Raw genomic sequence first — 21,117 nt, forward strand, 5'->3', positions numbered from 1 at the left:
AATTAAGAATATAACTGAAAATTGTAAAAAAACAAAAACATATACTTTAAAGCACATTTTATTATTTTTTGTTTTTATATAAAGGACGCGTGTCTTTCACGGCGTAATTTTGTATTTCAAATAATCATATTTCATGGAATGTTATATATTAAAAAAATTGTATTCTCGTAGACGTGAGTAATTTGCAATTTAAAAAATAAATTAAATGTTATTTAATTAAAATTGATAAAAATATAAGAATGTAATAAAAGCAGATGATTTATGGACAGAATAATTTCTATTTTATTGGAAATTGAGATATCCACCCCTCCTTATATAGAAATCACTAAAAAAAAATCGATAGTGTAGTTTTCTAAAATTAAAAATTCCTTTTTACATTGGGAATAAAGATTCTCAGGAATACATATTTTCAGGAGCTTCTAAAAAATATGAAAATATATTTTCTTATTCACATTTTCAAAAAAGAAAGCATATACCTCGAGTAATTCACTACCAAAGGGGAAAACTGAGATAGTGCTTTTCTTGTAATTACTTTTTGAATCTTCTATTACAATTTTGTAATGTTGGTCATAATTTGAATATTTTTTTATCACACAATCTTATTTATTTTATTTGATACTTCCATCTTTCATTTATTTGAGTTTCAAGGTATTGAGGGGTGCAAGGGTGTACGCACAAACAAATTAAAAAGAAATGGAGTAAAAGAACAAAAGCAAGAGTGATTATTCATATTTAATACCGCACATATATTACATTGATTTTACTATCGAATTCATTAAATAGAATTACTAAAGATGATAATGATACTTTAAAATACTAACTGTTATAATCTTAATAAAAAAATAATTATAGTTATTTGATATTTATCTGTAACAATGGTCAACAAATCCATGAACCAATTACAACACAGTAGGCCTGAGATGCTAAATGAAATATTCTTGGAGAGTATAGAAGAGCAAAAGGGAAGGCCCAAATTAATGTTCATTCAGTGTTGATGATTATTCTTTTTTACAAATTAGAAAACTTAAATGTATGCCATACAAATATTATGGTAATGTATGGCTGATATATATAGGAAGTTTTAAGATTGAAAAACATCCTCTTCACTTATGAAGAAAACAGACGAATGAGATAAATTCCCGCCGTTTTATTACCATTGTTATTTTTGTGGAAGCTAAGATTAGGGTTTTTCAGTTACATGCGGAGCTACGAATTGAATACACGAAGGAAAGGCAAGTCGGTGGTTCAACACAACCAACCCAAGTCACTAACCGGAAAACAAACATACATTTACCGGCCGTTGTACCTCACTGTCAACAGGTAGTCTCCGCCGGAGCACATGCCGTGCACAAGAAAAACTTGTTCATTATCGTCTTCAAACATTCATGCATGCATGCAAGCAGTTGAGTTAGTTACCATGTTCCAACAAACCACGTGCATGTCTCTCTCTCTGTTCCCTAACCTTTTGCAGGCAACCTAACCAATGGCTTATAAATCTAGCTACAAAAAATCGTCAAAAGGAGAAGAAAAAGAGAACAGAAATATTAAAGGTAGAATAAGCGAATCATAGTGTCGAAATCAGACCCGGCCAGAATGGCTGTTTGCCCTACCGACGACAGGCATGTGGCCGTTTTGGCATTTCCCTATGGAACACACGCCGCTCCGCTTCTGAGCCTGGTGCGTAGGGCGGCGGCGGAGTCACCGGAAGTGTCGTTCTCCTTCTTCAGCACCAAAAGATCCAATGCCTCCGTCTTCGCCGGGCTCGACGAGGAGCAGCTTTTGAACATAAGGCCTTACGACATTGAAGATGGGTTGCCGGAGGATTTTGTGCCCTCGGGGAACCCCCAAGACCCCGTTGCCTATTTCGTTAAGGCCATGCCCGCTAACTATAGGACTGCCATGGATGAAGCCGTGGCGAAAACCGGGAGACAGATCACTTGCTTGGTTTCTGACGCTTTCTTTTGGTTTTGTGCTGACATGGCTGAAGAATTGCATGCCAAGTGGATTCCTCTGTGGACTGCAGGGCCTCACCCTCTCCTTGCTCATATTTCCTCCCATCAAATCAGGGAAAAGCTTGGCCCAGATGGAGGTATGTATATATGACGTTCTTCCCCCCTAAAAAAATCTTCTTTTTCTGATAAACATTTTAGGAAAGATTGAATTGATTCAGGAGACTAACTAGAAATATGTTTTTGTTGTTTTGCAGTCCGAGAAAACAAAGAAATCGATTTCCTTACTGGTTTCAATGGGTTGAAGGCAGGTGATTTGCCTGAAGGATTGGTGGAAGTGCCAGAAGAACCATTTTCAATGATGTTAGACAAAATGGGAGATGCTTTGCCCCGAGCAACCGCAGTTGCCATAAACTCGTTCAGTGCAGTACACAGTCCTATTGCGCAGGAGCTAGAAAGCAGGTTCCACATGCTTCTGAACGTTGGTCCATTCATTCTGACAACACCACAATCTGTTACTCTAGATGATGAAGGGTGCTTACCCTGGTTGAACTCGCAAGAGGAGAGGTCAGTGGTGTACATAAGCTTCGGAAGTGTGATAATGCCTCCACCAGATGAGTTGACTGCATTGGCAGAGGCGCTAGAAGAAGGTAGGTATCCGTTTATTTGGGCGTTTAGAGGTAACCCTGATAAACAATTACCAGATGGGTTCATGGAAAGGACAAGAATGCAAGGGAAGGTTGTAGGGTGGGCCCCCCAAATGCAGATCCTTAAGCATGCAGCGGTTGGTGTCTGCATCACACATGGTGGATGGAATTCAATTTTGGATTGCATAGTTGGTGGTGTGCCTATGATTTGTAGGCCATTTTTTGGAGACCAGTCGTTGAACACTGCTACACTTGAGCATGTATGGGAAATTGGTGTGGGGCTTGAAAACAATGTTTTCACTAAAGAAGAAACTGTAAGAGTTCTGGAAATAGTAATGTCAAGTGAGCAAGGGATGATGATGCGGGAGAAGGTATTGCAACTCAAGGATTCGGCAATGGAGGCCGCGGGACCTGAAGGTGACTCTACCAAGAATTTCTGCACTTTTGCAGATATTCTTTCAGGTTTACACCATGGCAAATCGCACCATCCACATGGTTTAAAAGGTATCCGCCACAAAATTGCAGGTGCATTTGCTGCAGCACATCACAAATTACGTCGCCACCACCATCACCACCATCAAAAGCACTAAGGTTTTAGAAGTTTTTTTCACCCACAATTGCATCGTTGAAATCTATTAAAACTAGTTGGAACCTTGGATTTTGATTTCCATATGGTAGCTAAAGGAATATACACTTGGCTCTAGGTGTAGATTTTCTAAAGGTTCCTCGTTATTCCTCAACTGCAAATGTAAACATTAATGAAGACTTCCATTTTCTCCGGACACTCTGATCTTAAATTAGATAATATTACTTATATATGATATTTCAAACTACACAACTTTAGAGTGATTCTTAAATTTTCCGTCTAAAAATTGAGAAAAATCTATTAGTGGATAGGGGAGGAAATGTATAGCTATAGTTGATTAAGATGCTATTAAAATGAATATTCATTTTTATAAATATATCTACAGAAATAATTTGTAATCTACAACTTATTAAAAATGTATGTTTTCTATAGATTAATCTAGATCTCTCTTGTTATAAATAAAGCAAGTAGGAGTTCTCTCTTCTAAATCTTTTCTTTCTCTCACAAAGTAACATTTAGAGCTTGATAAGCCTTAGAATCTGAGAAAATAATACTTCATTCTTACATTTTAAAAGTATTACTTATAACAAAATCATTATAGATAAAGGAGAACGGTGTGGAGGATGCCTCTTTCTAAAGAAATATCATCTTAATTAAATATAATGCTATTAAATATAAAGGTATAATTTTAATTATTCTTCTTATAGAATTATTATTAATCTCCTGTTGGCAATACATAGAAAATATGTCTGTCAAGTTTGATTGAGAAAATGAAAAAGGTGTATATTAAAAAAACAGTGAATATAGTAAAACAGAAAAAGAAATGTAATGGTTAGTGTTGTCTCAAGTGAAATAAATAAAAAAAACTTTATTCCTCAATTTGATTAATTTATTTGAAAAGTAGAAAAAATTTAATGGAGAAAACTTAAGTATAATTGTTTCCATAATTTTATACTGTTTTCTATTAGAATGTTTTACATATAATTCATACAATATATACATAACCGGTAAAAATATGTTTGATATACACATTAAAGTTATTGTGTATGGGCAATCTTTTCCTCATTTTCTTTGGGTGGGCTTCTGCGTCTGCACCTCTTGTCTTGGGCCTAGTCTGCGTCTATTTTTTTTTCTTAAAAAAAAAGCGTTGAACTTCCTTACTGCTGAGAAAGATCCCCCCAACGCTATTCTATATATCAAGCAGAAGGAAATTTAATTTTGTCAAAATTAAGAGTCCGGTTTTTTCTGAGTTTTTTTTTTATGTCTTCTGCTAAACATTAAAAATACATTGTTTTGATATTTAAAAGATAATTTTAAATATATTTTAAAATTTTAAAATTAATGGTCATCAATGTATTTTGAAGATACAATACAAGAACAACAAAGAAAAACCAGTAAAAAATCCAAATTCTAAAATTAGCTATAGATACATTTTCTAAGGAGAGAGAGAAACATATAACCACAATAAAATAAAGAAAGTAATAAAATAATTTTATAAAAAATAGAATTGCCAATATATTTGAGTTTGAATTTAAATAAATGGATAATAATTTTTAATTTATGTAATTACTACATTTAAATGTTGTCTTATTCTTAAAACTATAATCTAATTTTAAATTTATATGGATCTTACAAATTATAGTTGGCGAGATAGTGATGTAGTGTTCACATTTCTCTGCATCTAATATCAGTAAAACTATACATATAATTTTAATCATAGTTAATGTACTATCTACTTGCTCCACTGAATACAATTTATATTTTATCAGTTAAAAATAAAATAATAGTATAAAACCATTAAAAATCTCCTTGTAATCAAACAAGCGAGAAAATTTTTTTTTTTTTATTCAGCATAATGTAATTTTATTCCTTTAATAACAAGAGTAAGAAAGAACTACATATTTACTTACAAAGCTCTCAAGGTTGAGAAGATTGTAAATGATCATCATAAAATTGTCATAGATTACAAATAAAATAAAATTATAATATATAAATAAATTAAATTAGATTTAAATTTTATTCTTTTAAACTATATAAAAGTCATTTAGAGTTTATTTTAATAAAGTTTGGTAGACCTTGTGTCAATTATCGAATTATTTTTATTCCCATGATCGAGATAAGATAACTAGTTTTTGACACAGAAATTTTTATTAAAGATTTCACATAACATAGAGGAAAACTATAATATAAACTTTTGAGAAAATTGGGTGGTTCGAATCCATGAAAATATCGTTTTTGTTACTACAAGTTTTGACTAAGAGTACATGGAACCTTATTTCACATCCCAATTAACTTGGCCTCTCTTGTGTAAGAGCTAACGAAGCCAATGGAATCTTGTTATCTTTGAAATTTCTATGAGAAATCACATTATGCTAATCTTAACTGTGCAAAACAAACAGAAGAAAGTGATCCCCTTTTTACAACCCTAAAACATTTGGTATATATATATATATATTAAATTACCAGTATAACACAGCAAGAAGTACAGTGAAGTTCTTGTTATACTCTGGCAGAGTCAAAGGAATATAAATGGGATCAAATGCATTAGAATCTCAGTTAGCACCAAACTAATAATGGAACAATGTTTTAAAGTTTAAGAAATATATATTTATATCAAGGACAACGTTGGTTATTGTTTAGAACAAACTAGTAGTTTCTACATTACTCAGACATTGATCGGATTTACATTATTATATTCACGATGTTGTTTACAAGACCTGCTACTACTCATGCTCCTCGTTCCACACCTTATGACTAACACAACAAATTAGCATAACTAGAAAGTTAAATCCTTGTAGTCACTACAGACTGTAACCCAGTTCATAATCTTGGAACATCCCTTGTGTTAAAAGGGCTGGAGTAGTAGATGATTCCCAGGAATTTGAGGATGCTGATCTGGTATCAGAATCATTGGACCACCAAATCAGGCTGTCCTTGGAGCCATTCATCTCTCTGAAACAATCAAATTCAGCCATCTGATGATCTTCCTGAGGCACATAACCCATTGTTCTGTTGTTGAGAATGTCATCTAGTTCAGTTTGCAGTGCACCAAGTTGCTGAAATCCAACATTATTAGTCTGTTCAACAGCCTCAGCTCTCGGTGCAAGACTCGAGTGCATTGGATTATTATTGCTCTCAGAAGCAACAAAGGGAAGTCCACTGTTACTTGAAGGAATATTGTCCAAAAGATGAAGCTGTGGGCTGTGGATCTTTGCAGCATCATGTTGAGGTTTGTAGATGAACTCATCTTTTTGTCCTTGTTCAACATGGGGTGAAGACAAAGCATCTTGCACCACAGGGTTAGAGCCCTCATTCAAAGATTGCAGACTCTGGATCACCTTTTCTTGGAAAGGATGCAACCTAGGCCACAACGCAGGGTTATTATAGAAAGAGAAAGGGTTTTGAAGGCTTTGAAGTTGCATGTGCAGTTGGAGTCTTTCAAGTGCCGAGCTGCTTAGGGCATTTGAATAAGTGTTCTCCTCTATTCCATTATTTGTGTCCTTTGCGTTGAAGTTAGATTGTTTGCGCCTCCCGAGCAGTTTCTTCTTCAATCTAGTGTTCCAATAGTTCTTGATGTCGTTATCTGTCCTTCCAGGTAACTGAGCAGCAATTATGGACCACCTATACATACAGATTATGTTGGAACATGTTTGGTTATAATTTCTAGGAATAACCAAAGAAATAACATGTGGAGCTAGCTAGACATATTCCAGTGACAAAGAAAAAAGACAAACAGTTATGTTGAGAAAAACCAGCACAGGCGCGAAGATAGAGATTGGGGGGGTTTTGAGAGAGAGAATGACCTGCTACCAATGCTAATGTAAAGGTTGCAGATGATGTTGTCTTCTTCTTCAGTAAATCCACCATGTTTGATATTAGGTCTCAAGTAATTTAACCACCTAAGTCTACAACTCTTTCCACATCTCTTGAGCCCTGCGAATTATTTGTATCCATCAATAACATCCATCACTCTCGGTCTCAATAAACTCTCAAGAGAAAATAAATAAACATATATAAGAAAGGAGTGTACCAATTTTCTGAGGAAGAGCAATCCAATTGCCACCAGTTCCGTTGTTTTCAATGTAGGCCTTAAGTGCAGCATCCTCTTCAGGAGACCATGGTCCTTTCTTGACGTTGGCCTTGTCACAGCATGGAGCTCTACCCATGATGTTGTTCTGTTGTTGTCTCTCTCCAATTAGGTTTCTCTTTATGTTTTTTGATGAAGCAAATATGAAGTTTGCTAGCTATAGGATTGTTGGGAAACTACGGCGAAGGAAGGTTGTGATTTATAGGTAGCCAGGTATGGCTGATGTGAATCTTAAAAGGACAAAAAGTCTTACACACCTCACCCCCTCCATTCCCTCACTAGCTATTTTCAACTCCATTTTTTTTCTTCTAGGGTTTTTTCATCTCTCTCTTTCTCTGTCTTCCTTTTTGGATTAGTTCGGTCACCCGCGTTTAATTATGCATGCAACTGGACAAACGTAACATAAATTTCCTCTTCCTTTTCATAAAAAATTGCACTGCTTTTTCATACCTCTATTACTTTAATACTTCAACCCAATGCTACAAGTATTTGATCAATAGAAGTCTCCATCCTCTTAGTTTGTCGGCATTATCCTTCAAAATGTTCCATGTCAAGCCTTCCCAACACATCTTTTTTTGTATTCAGGGAAATGCACTGCTACCTTCCTATTGCTAAATTATTATTTCTTAAAAAAATTACCCCTGCGTAATTCATTATTTAACTCAGGAATTCTCGTGGAAAGGACACACATATCGCTTTGATTCAGTCAATAACGTGATCAAGTAAAAAACAAATACATTTTCAGAGAAAACATGTAAAAGTTTAACTTCTGGTTTATTATGTTCGCAGGTAAGTACGTATGCCGAATCAAAAAGGGCAAAAAGTAAAACAGAACTCTTTTTTTTCATTTTGGGAAAATGTCATATTTCTCATGAAGATGGAATATTTTCCTTCGTAAGTGAGACATGAATTTCAGATATATATTCCATGATGGTTGCTTCTAAATCGAAATTGAAAAAATATTGCGACAAATATAGGCTCATCTTCATGGGATTGTACGGACATGAAACTAGGTCATAATTAGGCAGTGATATAACTTTTTCTTATAAGGTCTGAACATAAGCACTGTAGAGTTTAAAGCGATTGAAGTGTTTGTCAAAGCAATATATAGATGTTGACGAGCTGATGATGAAAGTTAGAAAAAATAGTCAATGTCTTGAAATGTGCCCTTGCTTTGCGTTCACCACAAAATCATAACCGACTCGTTCTTATTATTTCAAACCACACACCAATAGAAACTGGTATTTCCGTCGTATTGGCTAGTAATTTCTAACTCAAGTTCGTGTTATTCCACTCTCAAGTGCTTCTCCTCTCTCGGCGTCAAAAACACAGTTATTTAGCTTCAATTCTCCTCATCACACGTAAATTAGAGGTCTAAGTTACTTGGCAATGTTCTATATCATAACCCTTCATCGATCGGGTGTACCTTTCTTCATAGGGGTGTAGATTATATTCATTTCTTACCAGATATATATACTTAAAATTTTCTAACTTTCAAGAATAAATATTGTGTTAGGAATCAAGTGTAAGTCTAAGTCTCACATTAACTAAAAATGAAAAAGTAGAGCACTATATAAGAATAAAGATCCATAAACCTATTATCTTAAGGTTTTTGATTGAAAGTAATGTCAATATCTTATGTAGTTGGACTCAGGTCTCATTGGTGTTTGTTCTTCCCAGTGAAACCCCCTCTATGATATTAAGATTAATTTTATAAAGGCTATTTTTTATTTTTGTTCTTCAATTTTTTTAATCTAGAGATGACTTAGGCATTAGATTAAAAGAAAATAAAAGTGAGAAAGCAACAAAATTTGAAATAATTTCAATATATGTCAATATGTTATATATCTAGCAACAGAAATTTATTTTTAAGGTAAATGATACGTTATTTGTTAAAAATAAATAAAGTATATTATTATTTTTTATTTCCAAGAAATTTTATAAACTCAATCTACTAATGAAATTTACTTATGCACATTTTGACTAAGAACTCCAATTATGCTAATGGAACAAAGTTTCGTGAGGAACATCAATTTAGTAGTGGAGAGAGTTTTGCTTCATATGAAGAAACTTATGGAAATAAAATAGGTCTATAAATTGTTTTATATATTTTTTTAGTTGGGAATGCTTCTCTGGTGAATATCATGATTGTCTTTAGACATATATTGTTTTGTTGCTGAATATGTTATAATTTTTTCATCTTTTTTCTTGTACGCGAGATTTGGAAATAATCCTATTATTCTTATTCAATATATTTATTTTTGCTGATAAAAAATTTGAATCGATTAAAATATTATACAAAGAGATTTAAAAACAACACACCAAGTGACAATTAACATGTGAGTAGGATGAAAATAAATTGAAGATTATAATTTACATGGGAGATTCATTAAAAGCATCTATAAAAGTTTGTGATATTTAATAATTTTTAATTAATATATAAAACTGTATAGCTTACTGGTTTATCCAAGTTAGAAGATGAAGACACGTTATAGCTCTCAAAATAGGTTATTATTATAATTCAAAGAAAGGCTCTTTCACCAGCCTTGGAGTTGGAGATCGGGTTTGATAGGGCAATAATGTAGCTATGAGATTATAAAAGTAAGAAAATGAAAAAGTCAAACATTTGTTAAATTAATTGCTATATTTTTTTTTGTAGTCCTTTTTTTAATTTTTGGCTATATAGGAATTAGTTGGGTTAATATCAAACAAAATCGCATTTAATTTAATTTTTCTTCTTTGTTCCTGTTTGACAAGTTGGGTAGGAGACGTTAAAAGACAATATAGGAAACTGTATGAAAACAAGAAAAGATGTAAAACCAAACAGAAAGGTCATTGCAATTCAATATTTTTGAGAAGAAAGAAGCACTCATTGACCTTGGTTTTCTAATTTAATACTTCATCTAGTCATTTTTTTAATCACTAAGAAGGAAAATAAAGGTCGAGAACCGCACTCACTTAGAAATATAACAAGGAGAAACCATCAAATTCAAAAAGCACTTATAGCTCCCAAAATTTATAAATATTCATATCTTTATCATCAAATAGTCTCGGATCTTTGGGACCAACAAAACATGTTTCTCTTTGTCTTTCTCCTTAATTAAGAATCTTTAAATTGACGCTCTGTTTCTTTTTCAAGAAAAAGGTGAAGCCAAAGAACAGTACATTTCATCATCCAGAAGACCAATCTATTGTAACAACTGCTGAGTACAGTTTTCGTATGAGGTTAAAAATGGAAGACCAATCGAAAATTATCTTTCTAATTATGAAAATTACTTTATTCTACTTAATATAAAACTACTTAAATTTTAATACTTGAACAAGTTTTAAGGGCACTTTCAAGCATCCACGCCCACCCCATCAGAAAAACACGATTTATTCCAAATTGAATTGTTCGATTTTGCTTTTGGCAGATGATTATAGCTTTTATGTTGATCCGAGGAAATATAAGTTTGCTATCATGACACCTGTGATTCACTTAGTGTTTTAATTAGTAGAGTTAAGATAAGCGTGAGATCGAAAAAAGTGGTTTTAGTATAAAAATAAGCATCGATTGGCACAAAGATCACAGTGTTGTATATGTCGTCACTAGGGTTGACAAAGATGCTGTTAGTAGACTTGGACGCTAAACATTTATTTATACCAACACAATTCTTCTTTAAAATCACACTAATCACAATTGCAGAGCTACGTATACGTGTTATACTTTGCTAATAAACAAGTATAAATCATTAAATAAAATTCAAACTGCTATTATCCCCGTTTCATGCACTTTCTGTAAAATATTACTTACACAACACACGTTAATGCAATAGTTACGTTACCGAGTTCTTCCCTTTCTCGAGTCACGCCCTTAGGTTAATTGTTTTATAGTAATGCTTCTAAACCCATATGCTTGGATCATATATATAATCAGAATTTTACAACTTCGGAGTTTTAGAGTTTATGCATATTGTTACCAACTTTTAAATTTTGTATTTGATTAAAAAAAATAAAAGGACATGGAGTGTAATAAGAAGTTACTATGATTTACTGAGTAGGTTAAAAGCACTGTAGACTGAACAGCAATGTGAATTATTGAGCATGAGAAAGATTTGAGTTGTGTGGTATTTATTTATAGAGATGTTGTAACTAATTAAAAAGGTGGTGATTTAACTAAATTTGATTTTGTTGTGAAATGAAATTGTTACGTAATGCTTTTGGTGGTGATTCATGGGGTAGAATAGAGACAAGTGTAAGAAGTGAGGGTAGTTTGACTTTTATGGAGAAGTCTAAGGCGTGTGTTAGGTGGTGAATGGGAGTAGATGTTGATGCTGTCACACAAATTGACCTTCTGGATTTTCTTCGCATTCAGAGTTGGTGCTACCACCATTTTTCTTTTCTTAAAACTTCATTCTATAATCATTCGAAACCCATTATCATCATCCTTTAAATTCAAACCATATATATCAGATTTGGTATAGGTACAGGGAATTAATGGAGTCAACCATGTTAAATTTCTGATTTTGTCATTTACTTCAAGCTTTATCAACATAAACATGTTCTCAACCAGTTCTATCTTATTCCTGAATATCCCCAATATCCTCATAAATGCAAATAACGTTATTTACTCAGCCTAAAAAATGTCATTTACTCATAAACTTAAATTGAAAATTTAATTAGTTTAAGTAAAGAATTTAGTTATTTTTATTTAATTTAATTGTCTTTTTTAAACTCCACTGATATTTGCCATTAACATAATAACATTTGGTAATTCAAAAGAATACTTAACGTGAAATGAGTTTGTGATAGAAATTTGTAATTGCTTTTAATTCAGCAACTAATGCCACAACTTACAAATTCAGAGTTCAGATCAATTCACTGTTTACTTAACTTATTTTAGAATATTTCATCGTCGTTATTTTGCCTCTTGTTGTTGACTTGTGCTGAATGAGAAAGTTCACCTAATTTGATTTGTCAAATTTTAATGTTCATTCTGTTTATCAAATTATTCAAGTAATTTAAATTAAATAAAATTAAGCAACAGAATAAATTAAATTAAATAATAAATTTATACATTAAACACAAAATGTAAACTTAATTAGTATTATATGAGAAACTAATTATTTTCAATCAAACAAGTGATTAGTACGTTGAATCTAAGATCAAATATTAGGATTTGTGTGAAACGAAGTCTTGAAATATTGGTGAACATGTCCATAGTAAGTTTTTCAATTGAATCGCTACAGAAATATGTTGTGCTTTATAATTCATACAGAGATATCAACCCAACTGCAGAGTGAAACTCATTTTACATGTTAAACAGAAATATGCAGCAAAAATTAGTCTCACAAAAAAAATAGTCCCAAAATAAAAAGGGTATTATAGTAAAGAGCGAGGCCCAATACATGTTCTTCCTAGACATTAGCACACAATCTGCAAAAAAAAAAAAAAAACATTTGACATTATTCATATAAAAGAAGTTAACTTTATTTATGTCATTAAGTATGCACATTCATGTCATTAAGAATATATGATATCAATATAATAAGCAATTCAAACAAAAACATCGACGAGAACTTGAATTTGTTCCATCAAAATGGGAAGCAGAATTCGTCATTATCCTCTCCATGTGAAAGCACAGGAGACATGTTGGTGGTTGATTTATATACACATCCCTCCAGAAGGCATGGTTCCTTAGTGATAGTAAAGCCACAACAATTGCTTCCATCACCATCATCACCTGTAAAACTGCAAAAACCAAGTAGAGAAATGAAAAATTACACGTTAAGAGAAGAAAATATTTTTGTGTCTGTCTGGTATCCACATATTAATAAAATAACTCACACTGTGACATATTGATGTTCCACCACATGTAGCATTTTTCAGAACACCATGCTGCTTCTGGGAGAGAAACCATGTTATATAGTGCAAGTTACTGCACCAAGGAAAATATCATTAAAGGTAACATTACAAAAGACTTTCTAGACTAAACCAAGGCATGATATCTCGATACAAGCTATGCAAGCTTGAATACTCCTTTCAATTATTTTTCCCCTTTATAAAGCTATGCATGATGGTGCCTTGAACTGGAAGAACCATGCTTCACCTTATTTCCCTTTAACCAATTCTAGGCTACATACAACTTGAGAAGTTCAATTAACTGACTCAAGATCAATTGACTATTTCACATTCATTGAAGCAGCCATAGTCCTTAGCTTCTTTGAAATTTCTGAAAATGATGGTCTTTCTGCAGGATCAGAAGCCCAACAACTTTCCATTAGAGACTTCCACTCAGGATCACACCATGATGGGATTTGAGGACGTAAACTGTTGTTCACGATACCACCTGCAAAACAAAGTACAACAAAGGTGAAACTTGATATATGGGCAATTCTACCAGAATATTCAGAATCCCATTGGTGCTAGATATGCCCAAAGATCAAGACACTCCGTCCTTTTGTCTAGGAATAGCTAAGTTTTGATTCATTTTCCAGTCAACCTGTCTGTTACCTAGAACTTTGTAGCAAGGATACCTCAGGTCAAGTTATACACAACCTGTTACCTTCCAGTTCTAAAAAATTAAGTTCCTTACCAATAGTAGAATGATATTACAGCAGTACATCAGGTATAATTCAAGTAAGCACCAGAGCTTAAAAAATTTTAGTCATAAACTGACCAAAATATCATCACTGGCACCTGAACTTCAATTTTACAAATAATATATAACAATGTTTTCTTTTCTGTTTTTTCTTCTTCAAGGGAATGTGTTCAAGATGAATTCTCAATTTCTCCAATCTCAGTATACATCTTAACAAGGATTCAACAACAGCATTGGAAGTCATATACTATGGTTCTCTCATCTGCCAAGCTACAACAGAAAATCAGAAAAAGAAAAAACAAAAAAAACTGTTGCGACAGAAAAGCCGGGCATTCTTGTAATGCTGAAGCCCCACTTCCCCTGGACCAAGCATGCAATAGGCAACTGACACGGGAAAAAATTTTAGAAACCCGACTGCCCCTACTGTATGGAGGAATGAGATGTGCTGTTCTGGAACAACTCAAAGATACTCAAATACTCCATACAGAGATAGACACAGAAGACAATTCAGAGAAATATTATGCAAGAGAGGAAGAGAGAAGAAGAGCAAGAATTACGAGTTAACAACTAAGTGGGACTACCAAAAACAAAATTGAAACAATTCATGTCAGTGTTATTTTATTGAAAAATTATAGTCAGATTCACTCCAACCAGAGCTGACAAATTTACTTACAGAAAGTATAAACTCAAACTTAAACACAGTTAGTTGGTGACTTCCTGAGAAAAATATAAAAGAAGAGTGTACCAATACACTTACAAGAAAATTTCTAACAATAATATAAACGGTTGGGATAATTTTGCAACATTATATAGAAGTGTGATATGTAGGAAGACACAAAGTGCCCGTATGAATTTTGCTTGTTACTTGGCTCTCACCTATTATTGAAGCACAATGCATATCAGCATAGGGTTCATCCCCTGTAAGCAACTCCCACATAACTACTCCGAATGAGTACACATCAATCTACATCACAAGCAAGTATAGATGCTGATCATCATAAAAAATGAAAAGAGTATTAGGTGTGTGAAGCCAAAACCAACTATGCCAATACCTTCTCCGACACCATATTGCTTTTCCCACTAAGAAGCTCCGGTGCCATCCATGGCAAAGTCCCACGTACTCCACCAGACACTAGAGTGTTCTGTTTAACCTTTGATAAACCCAAATCACCAATCTGAAAAAATACACAAGCCTCATCTCAGTCTCCCCTTTCAGGTTGCTTTTGTGATCAGTGTGTATTCTTATTAGTACCTTGCAGACAGGGCGTTGAGGATCTCTCATATTGACCAATAGATTCTCACATTTCAAATCAAAATGCACAATGTTTTTTCCATGCAAATACTCCATCCCAAATGCAGCATCCATGGCTATAATGAGTCTCTTACGACGATCAATTGTTCTGTTAAATTGCTCAGAATAAACAGCATAAGTAATACACTACAGATCCATTCCAATGGGAGGCTGAACGTTTTGAATGCCTCAAAACATTAAATATTGATGAAATATAAACCAACGAATGCATCAAATTACCTATCTTTCTTATGCAAGAACTGTTTCAAAGATCCATTAATCATGAATTCTGTGACTGTTGCTAAAGAACTGTCAGGGCCATCACGAACAATGCCATAAAAGGAGACAACATTTGGATGATGCAATGAACTCAACATCAATGCCTCCTTCCAGAAATCTGTAATCTGGGGAAGAACCAGAATGAAATCACTATATAGAGTTGGGTACCAAATAAACGTTTCAATATGTGCAATGAGTGAATTTCTATGTAGAACAATGGAGTGACCCTTGACATGAATCCCAAAAGCAATTCTATACTCTATATTATGCACATCTAATACATTCAAATATTTCTTGTAGAGCAAATTTCAGCCTTTTCAAGGAACTCGTTTTCGGGCAACAGATTGAAAAATTGTGACAGAGATTAGAAAATTCTTATTCTACAAGGTTTAAATCTACAGTTACTTAAACGAAGGGAAAAACCATCAAACACTAATAATACCAATCTTGCTCTTTCAGATGGCCTTCCAGCAAAACAACTGGCTTTTATTCTCTTAATGGCAACGTCAGAGCCTTTCCATTTCCCATGATAAACAGCTCCATAGGTTCCAGAACCAAGCTCGCGGATCTCCTCCAAATCATCATTTTTAATAGTCTGAAAAATTATCAGCATACTATCAAACCCTAGGAAGTGGGAAAAAGAAGCCAGAAAAGACCTCAAAACATGAAACGATGAGAACATGACAAACGTGAGTAAGAAAGAAAACCTGCAATCCCCTGGCAATTGCTTCTTCCTCAGCCTTCGTAGGCTCAATTTTAGAAGTATCTACATGGTCAGTTTCAGAGTTCAATTCTAAATCACCATGAGCATTCTACAAGACAAATAAATACACATCATAAAATGAAGCAACACAACCAAACCTCAATAAAAGAGAACAAATTTACTTTAAGTTTTTGAAAGAAGAAATTAAAATCACTCCATTGTTACCGCTGGCTCTACTTCATTTATTGTTTTCTCCTTGGCATCTAAATTTTGATTATGAGAATTGGCTGGATCATCCTTAGCTGCAGCTTTCACCTCTTCAGCAACTTCTAATGCAGCCTTTTTCACTGAAGCAATCAACTCAGGCAACAAGTTTAATTGATTACCTAAATGCTTATAATCTTGTGGAACAGAATGGTCCTCATCAGCCAGTTTCTCAACATGCCCGCAGTCTCCTTCAGGTTTAGACTTTGAATTATTAGAATCAACAGAAGCAGTAGCTGGACATGCATTCTCAGCAACTTTATTTTGCTCTGAACAAGATACAGTCTGCGTGTCAGGGCTTTTAACCTTGTCCTCAATTTTTACCACTATTCCGTCTCCAAGCAAAGTAATTGATTCAAAAGTCTTTGCAGTAATTGATTCAAAGGCCTTTGCTTTAGCCAAATGGGTGTCATTTCTTAAAGTTTCCTGATTATGAATCATATTAAAAGATGATTTTGGAACCTGCAAAGGTTCCAAGCAGGCACCAGTACTCACGTCCTGTGGAGGGTGAATGGTATCTACAGTAACTGGGGGCTGATTCTCTGGACCAAGGAGTGTTGGATTCAACTTCAGAGCATGTGCAGGCGAATATTCTGGGATGCCTTTACAATCATGTCCTGTCAATTTCTGTGAGGAATCAACCCATTGATTTTGAGTATCTGCTCCAACGTAAAACCCTGGACTGCCTTCTCCCCTGACTAATGCCGCATTTATCATACCATTCACCGGCGGGGGTGAGGTATTTGCCTCATAAGGTGGTCCCATATGAACAGGAATTGGTGTATTCCTCCATAAACCAGGTGGATGTCCACGGGGCACAGCATAATTACTGTCTACTCCATAAGGAGAAGGTGGGTTTCCATACCGCACATTGCATTCTTCTAGTTGTACGTGTGGTAATGCAGTCATGGTTTGGTCAGGGAAAATTTCAGTACCCAATTCAGGTCCAACCGGTTGATGAAGATAATTGGACGACAGGGCATGTCCATCGGTCACACTACCATGCCCAAGAGAGAAATTTGCAACTGGAACATCACTCACTCTTCCAGATACAGATAAATGTCCTCTTGATTCTTCAACCCGAGCAGTTGTTGGATGCTGAAAACCCCAACCTCTCTCATGATTTTGAGTATCATTATAAACAGACCTGTGATCACTATTAGGTTCATTGGGATACATTGCGGGATGTAACTTTGCATCAACATTCATGGGGAAAGCATCCCTATTTGGCAGGGGGCATTCTCCACAATGATTAGCAACCGGTAGAAATCCATTACTTATATTAGAATGCTCCAGATGTGGATGACCTCTGTGAAAACCCATGCGACACTGCTCACATATGTTGTTCCCATCAACAACATGGGAACCATGAACAACATTGCCTGGAAAACTTGTCTTTTCAGAATGTGCTGCTCCAGTCGGCCCCCAAAAAACATTATCAGCATACTGCTGTTGATTATCATACATAGGATGGTGGTTTACATGATGTCGAGCATACTCTTCCGGCCCTCGATCAATGCACTTCTCCGGTAACTCTGGAAATGGCATTCGGTACCTACCAGACGGCGAAGATGGAAATTCAACTAATGATCTGGAGTCGTGGAGACCATGGTGCCTAGGAGAGTAATAAGCAGGATTCCAAGGAGAATCCATTTCAGTATACCTTGGGCCCACATTTTGCGGGTGCTGGATCGAGAGATGATGCATATTATACGGTGGCATAGATAGGTCCCCACTTCTGTGAGAATGAATCCCACTTTCCACACTCATTGGATTAAAAAACTGTTCAGCAGCCACATGGATATCCTCAACAGGGCTCATCATTGGATACTCTCCTTGTTGCAACCTCCTAAAGTCAGCAACATCGTTTAAACTATTCAATGCATCAACATACCTCCTCTCAGAATCATCCCCATCAATGAAATGTGAGGAACCATCCTGCTCGGACTGTGAAAACAAAAATATCCTGAGCCTAGTGAATCCATCCCCTGAACCCAACTTGTCATACTCTTCCATCATGTTAACCACATCATCGTCATTGACAACAGAAACCAGAGCATCAAGGTCCTCGTCAGGCTGCTGGTACTTCAACACAGCAGCCCCATCATACAACTCTCTCATCTTCACCATCAACTCCTCGTAGCTAATATCTCTACAAACACTCACAATTCGTGTCTCGCCACCTACGTAACGCAGCTTCCCATCTTGGGGACGGGGCATTATGCTCCCCAGAAAGCTGCACAAGAACTTAACACGCCGGTTATCTTCGCCGAAGCCTGAACCGGCAGCTGGCGATCGAATTGGACTATCCATGACGAAGAATTCTTGCCCTTGATCAATTTCACTCTCACACTCGTTCAAGCATTGAACCCCTTTATTACACATGAGCACCACTCACATCATCACAACTCACAACACATCTTACAACTCCAAACTTTCACAGCCTTAAACAGGGTAGCCCCACCCAATAGGTGAGTCAATAATTTGGAATTAAGTTGAAGATTAGGATAAATAGATAAATAAATAAATGATAAATAATAAATAACAGAAGGCGGATCACATTTCTAGAAACAGAGCCTCGAGGCGATGGCAGAAATAGAATTAAAAGAATCTAAGCAAAAACAAGAATCCAAGGCCGCGACTTGTGCAGATCCGAATTCAGAGAGAACCATCAGCAATACCTGAGACGGCGAATAAGGCGATAAACAGATAGAAAAATTGGAAATTTGGGAGTGAAAGCGTGACCCAGTGGAAAATAATTGATGGGCTTGAACAGGGTGATGGCTCTCTCAGACACTATATTTTGCGGTTTTTGAAGTTTGGAGATTTCGAAAGAGGTGAGGTCAGGGGTGGAATTGAGACGACAAAGAGAGAGATTGAGGAGCAAGGAAGGTGGAATTGAAAGGGTGGACGAAGGAGAAGAAGGAGAAGGAGAAGGTGGTGATGAGAAGGAACGCCATGGGCATATTGGAGGAAGAGAGTGGGGGCAGAGGTTGAAGGTTGCAATTGCAAGATGCGATGGGTGATTGCCATGTAGAGTCCCACGTGGCACTCTCTCTTAACGGTATTTCTTGGCATATTATTTATCTCCCTCGCATATGCCCTTTCTTTCTACGCTCTCTTCTGTATGTGACCACCACACACCTTCAATTTCTTTTTTCTCATTTCTCATTTATTTTATTTTATTCTCCTTTGTCGATTCACTCAATTTCTTGACACCACCCACAAATTATGTAACTATACGTTTTCATGATTTCTTTTTCCCTCTAATTAATGAATTTAGAAGTCGTGGAAGTAAGAGTGGATGTCATCACTTTGGTTTTCTTTTGATGAATGGATTATTTTTTATTTATACTAGTGTAAACACAGGCGCGATGTGTGTACGTATTTTTTGAATTATATTAATAATTGATGATATTGTAATGTTATTAATTTAAAATAAAATAAAAGTATATTTATAAAAAATAAAATAAAATGTACGGAGAAAATAAGAGAAAAATAACTGTTGATGAATAGTAAGAGAAAAAAAGAAAAAGGAGATAAGTAAATAATTTTATAAAAACTTGTAAAAGTAACCGTTAATTTTTAAAAATTTAATAAATAATTAAATTATAAAGGGTAAAGTTGGAATTATGAAATGTGGACACAAAAGAGGGAATCCCCTTTATATATAGTTATAGATACTTATAAATAGTTTCCAGTTTTTATTTAAAGAACTAGAAAATCATAAATTCACTATATTTATTTAGAATTTAGAATACGGATTCTATTACATATATTAGGAGGTAAATGTCTCAAATCTTAAGAATAAAACATTATAAAATACATGAATCACTTTGTTGTAGATTGATTCAGTTTCAAAAGATATGGTTTCTACAAACCAAATAAAGATTAGATTTGAGTTAAACCTAATTATCTTGAATAGGACAAATCGCAAAGAAGTTTGCCTAGGGTTCAAAGTTTATTCTGGTCTAGATTATTATTTTAGGAACGGTTGACTTCCTTATTTTCGTTTTGCGTCTTCGTTCGTTCTTTGGAGATTAGGAGCGTTCTTGGGTATTAGGTTCTTCTTCTTTTTAGTTCTCTTCCTACATTTTGTTCTTAGGATGACGTGATGATGCTTAGATCTCTTTTAATCTTTATTAATTGGTCACGTGATGAATAGAGCTTCTTTGTTGGATGCTTTTTTACCTTCTTCCTGCTTTAGTCCACCAGGGTGCTTTTCTTTTTAGATTCCCAGCAAGATCGAATCTCTATAGTACACCAGATTAAATGATTTATGTAAAGGAGAGTGATTACAACAACTGAAACATTGGCGTAGTTGTAGGTCACTCTTGTTTGGGCAACAAAGAAGCAAAGAAACATAACAAATCTCGAGTTTCAAAATGTATTTTCGTTGAAACTGATTTTTCTACAAGAGTATTAATTCCTTCTGTGATTATCTTTCAAAGAAGATAATTTTATTATGAGATTGCAACAAAATTTAAAAAACACTTGATAACAATTTAGCCATTTCATACTTTTTGGAAGGTTTAGAACCAGATCTTCAGAGTGTTAAAAGAAAAGACCTAAAATTAGTTTCCCTACGTTTCCACTGTGCATCTGTTGCACATTGAAAATTAGGGCTTGTCAAAACATTGTCATTAAACGAATGTGGCACAACGCAAGGAGCAAATAGGGCGGGTCGAATAGTGTAAAACTTAATTCATCTCGATATGATTTGTAGTATTC

General features: G+C 34.8%; 3 protein-coding genes across 3 annotated transcripts; 1 reads left to right on the forward strand and 2 right to left on the reverse strand.

The window, feature by feature from the left end:
- The first annotated feature begins 1,230 nt into the window (after window positions 1–1,230).
- Window positions 1,231–3,378, forward strand: LOC114179701 (flavonoid 3-O-glucosyltransferase-like). The gene is made up of 2 exons (XM_028066116.2): window positions 1,231–2,089; window positions 2,207–3,378. The coding sequence occupies exons 1-2, from the start codon at window positions 1,594–1,596 to the stop codon at window positions 3,184–3,186; spliced, it is 1,476 nt and encodes a 491-aa protein (XP_027921917.1). The 5' UTR covers window positions 1,231–1,593; the 3' UTR covers window positions 3,187–3,378.
- Window positions 3,379–5,789: 2,411 nt separating this feature from the next.
- Window positions 5,790–7,618, reverse strand: MYB36 (myb domain protein 36). The gene is made up of 3 exons (XM_028065087.2): window positions 7,213–7,618; window positions 6,986–7,115; window positions 5,790–6,803 (listed from the first exon to the last, which is right to left on the reverse strand). The coding sequence occupies exons 1-3, from the start codon at window positions 7,346–7,348 to the stop codon at window positions 5,984–5,986; spliced, it is 1,086 nt and encodes a 361-aa protein (XP_027920888.1). The 5' UTR covers window positions 7,349–7,618; the 3' UTR covers window positions 5,790–5,983.
- Window positions 7,619–12,713: 5,095 nt separating this feature from the next.
- LOC114179807 (kinase superfamily with octicosapeptide/Phox/Bem1p domain-containing protein) lies at window positions 12,714–19,504 on the reverse strand. The gene is made up of 9 exons (XM_028066269.2): window positions 16,348–19,504; window positions 16,127–16,231; window positions 15,862–16,014; window positions 15,381–15,544; window positions 15,102–15,249; window positions 14,902–15,024; window positions 14,726–14,813; window positions 13,096–13,597; window positions 12,714–12,999 (listed from the first exon to the last, which is right to left on the reverse strand). The coding sequence occupies exons 1-8, from the start codon at window positions 18,769–18,771 to the stop codon at window positions 13,431–13,433; spliced, it is 3,372 nt and encodes a 1,123-aa protein (XP_027922070.1). The 5' UTR covers window positions 18,772–19,504; the 3' UTR covers window positions 12,714–12,999; window positions 13,096–13,430.
- Window positions 19,505–21,117: the final 1,613 nt, after the last annotated feature.

This window comes from Vigna unguiculata, chromosome 3 (genome assembly GCF_037176805.1).
Source record: "Vigna unguiculata cultivar grain cowpea cultivar isolate G323 ecotype 2 chromosome 3, ASM3717680v1, whole genome shotgun sequence".
NCBI classification, from domain to species: domain Eukaryota; kingdom Viridiplantae; phylum Streptophyta; class Magnoliopsida; order Fabales; family Fabaceae; genus Vigna; species Vigna unguiculata.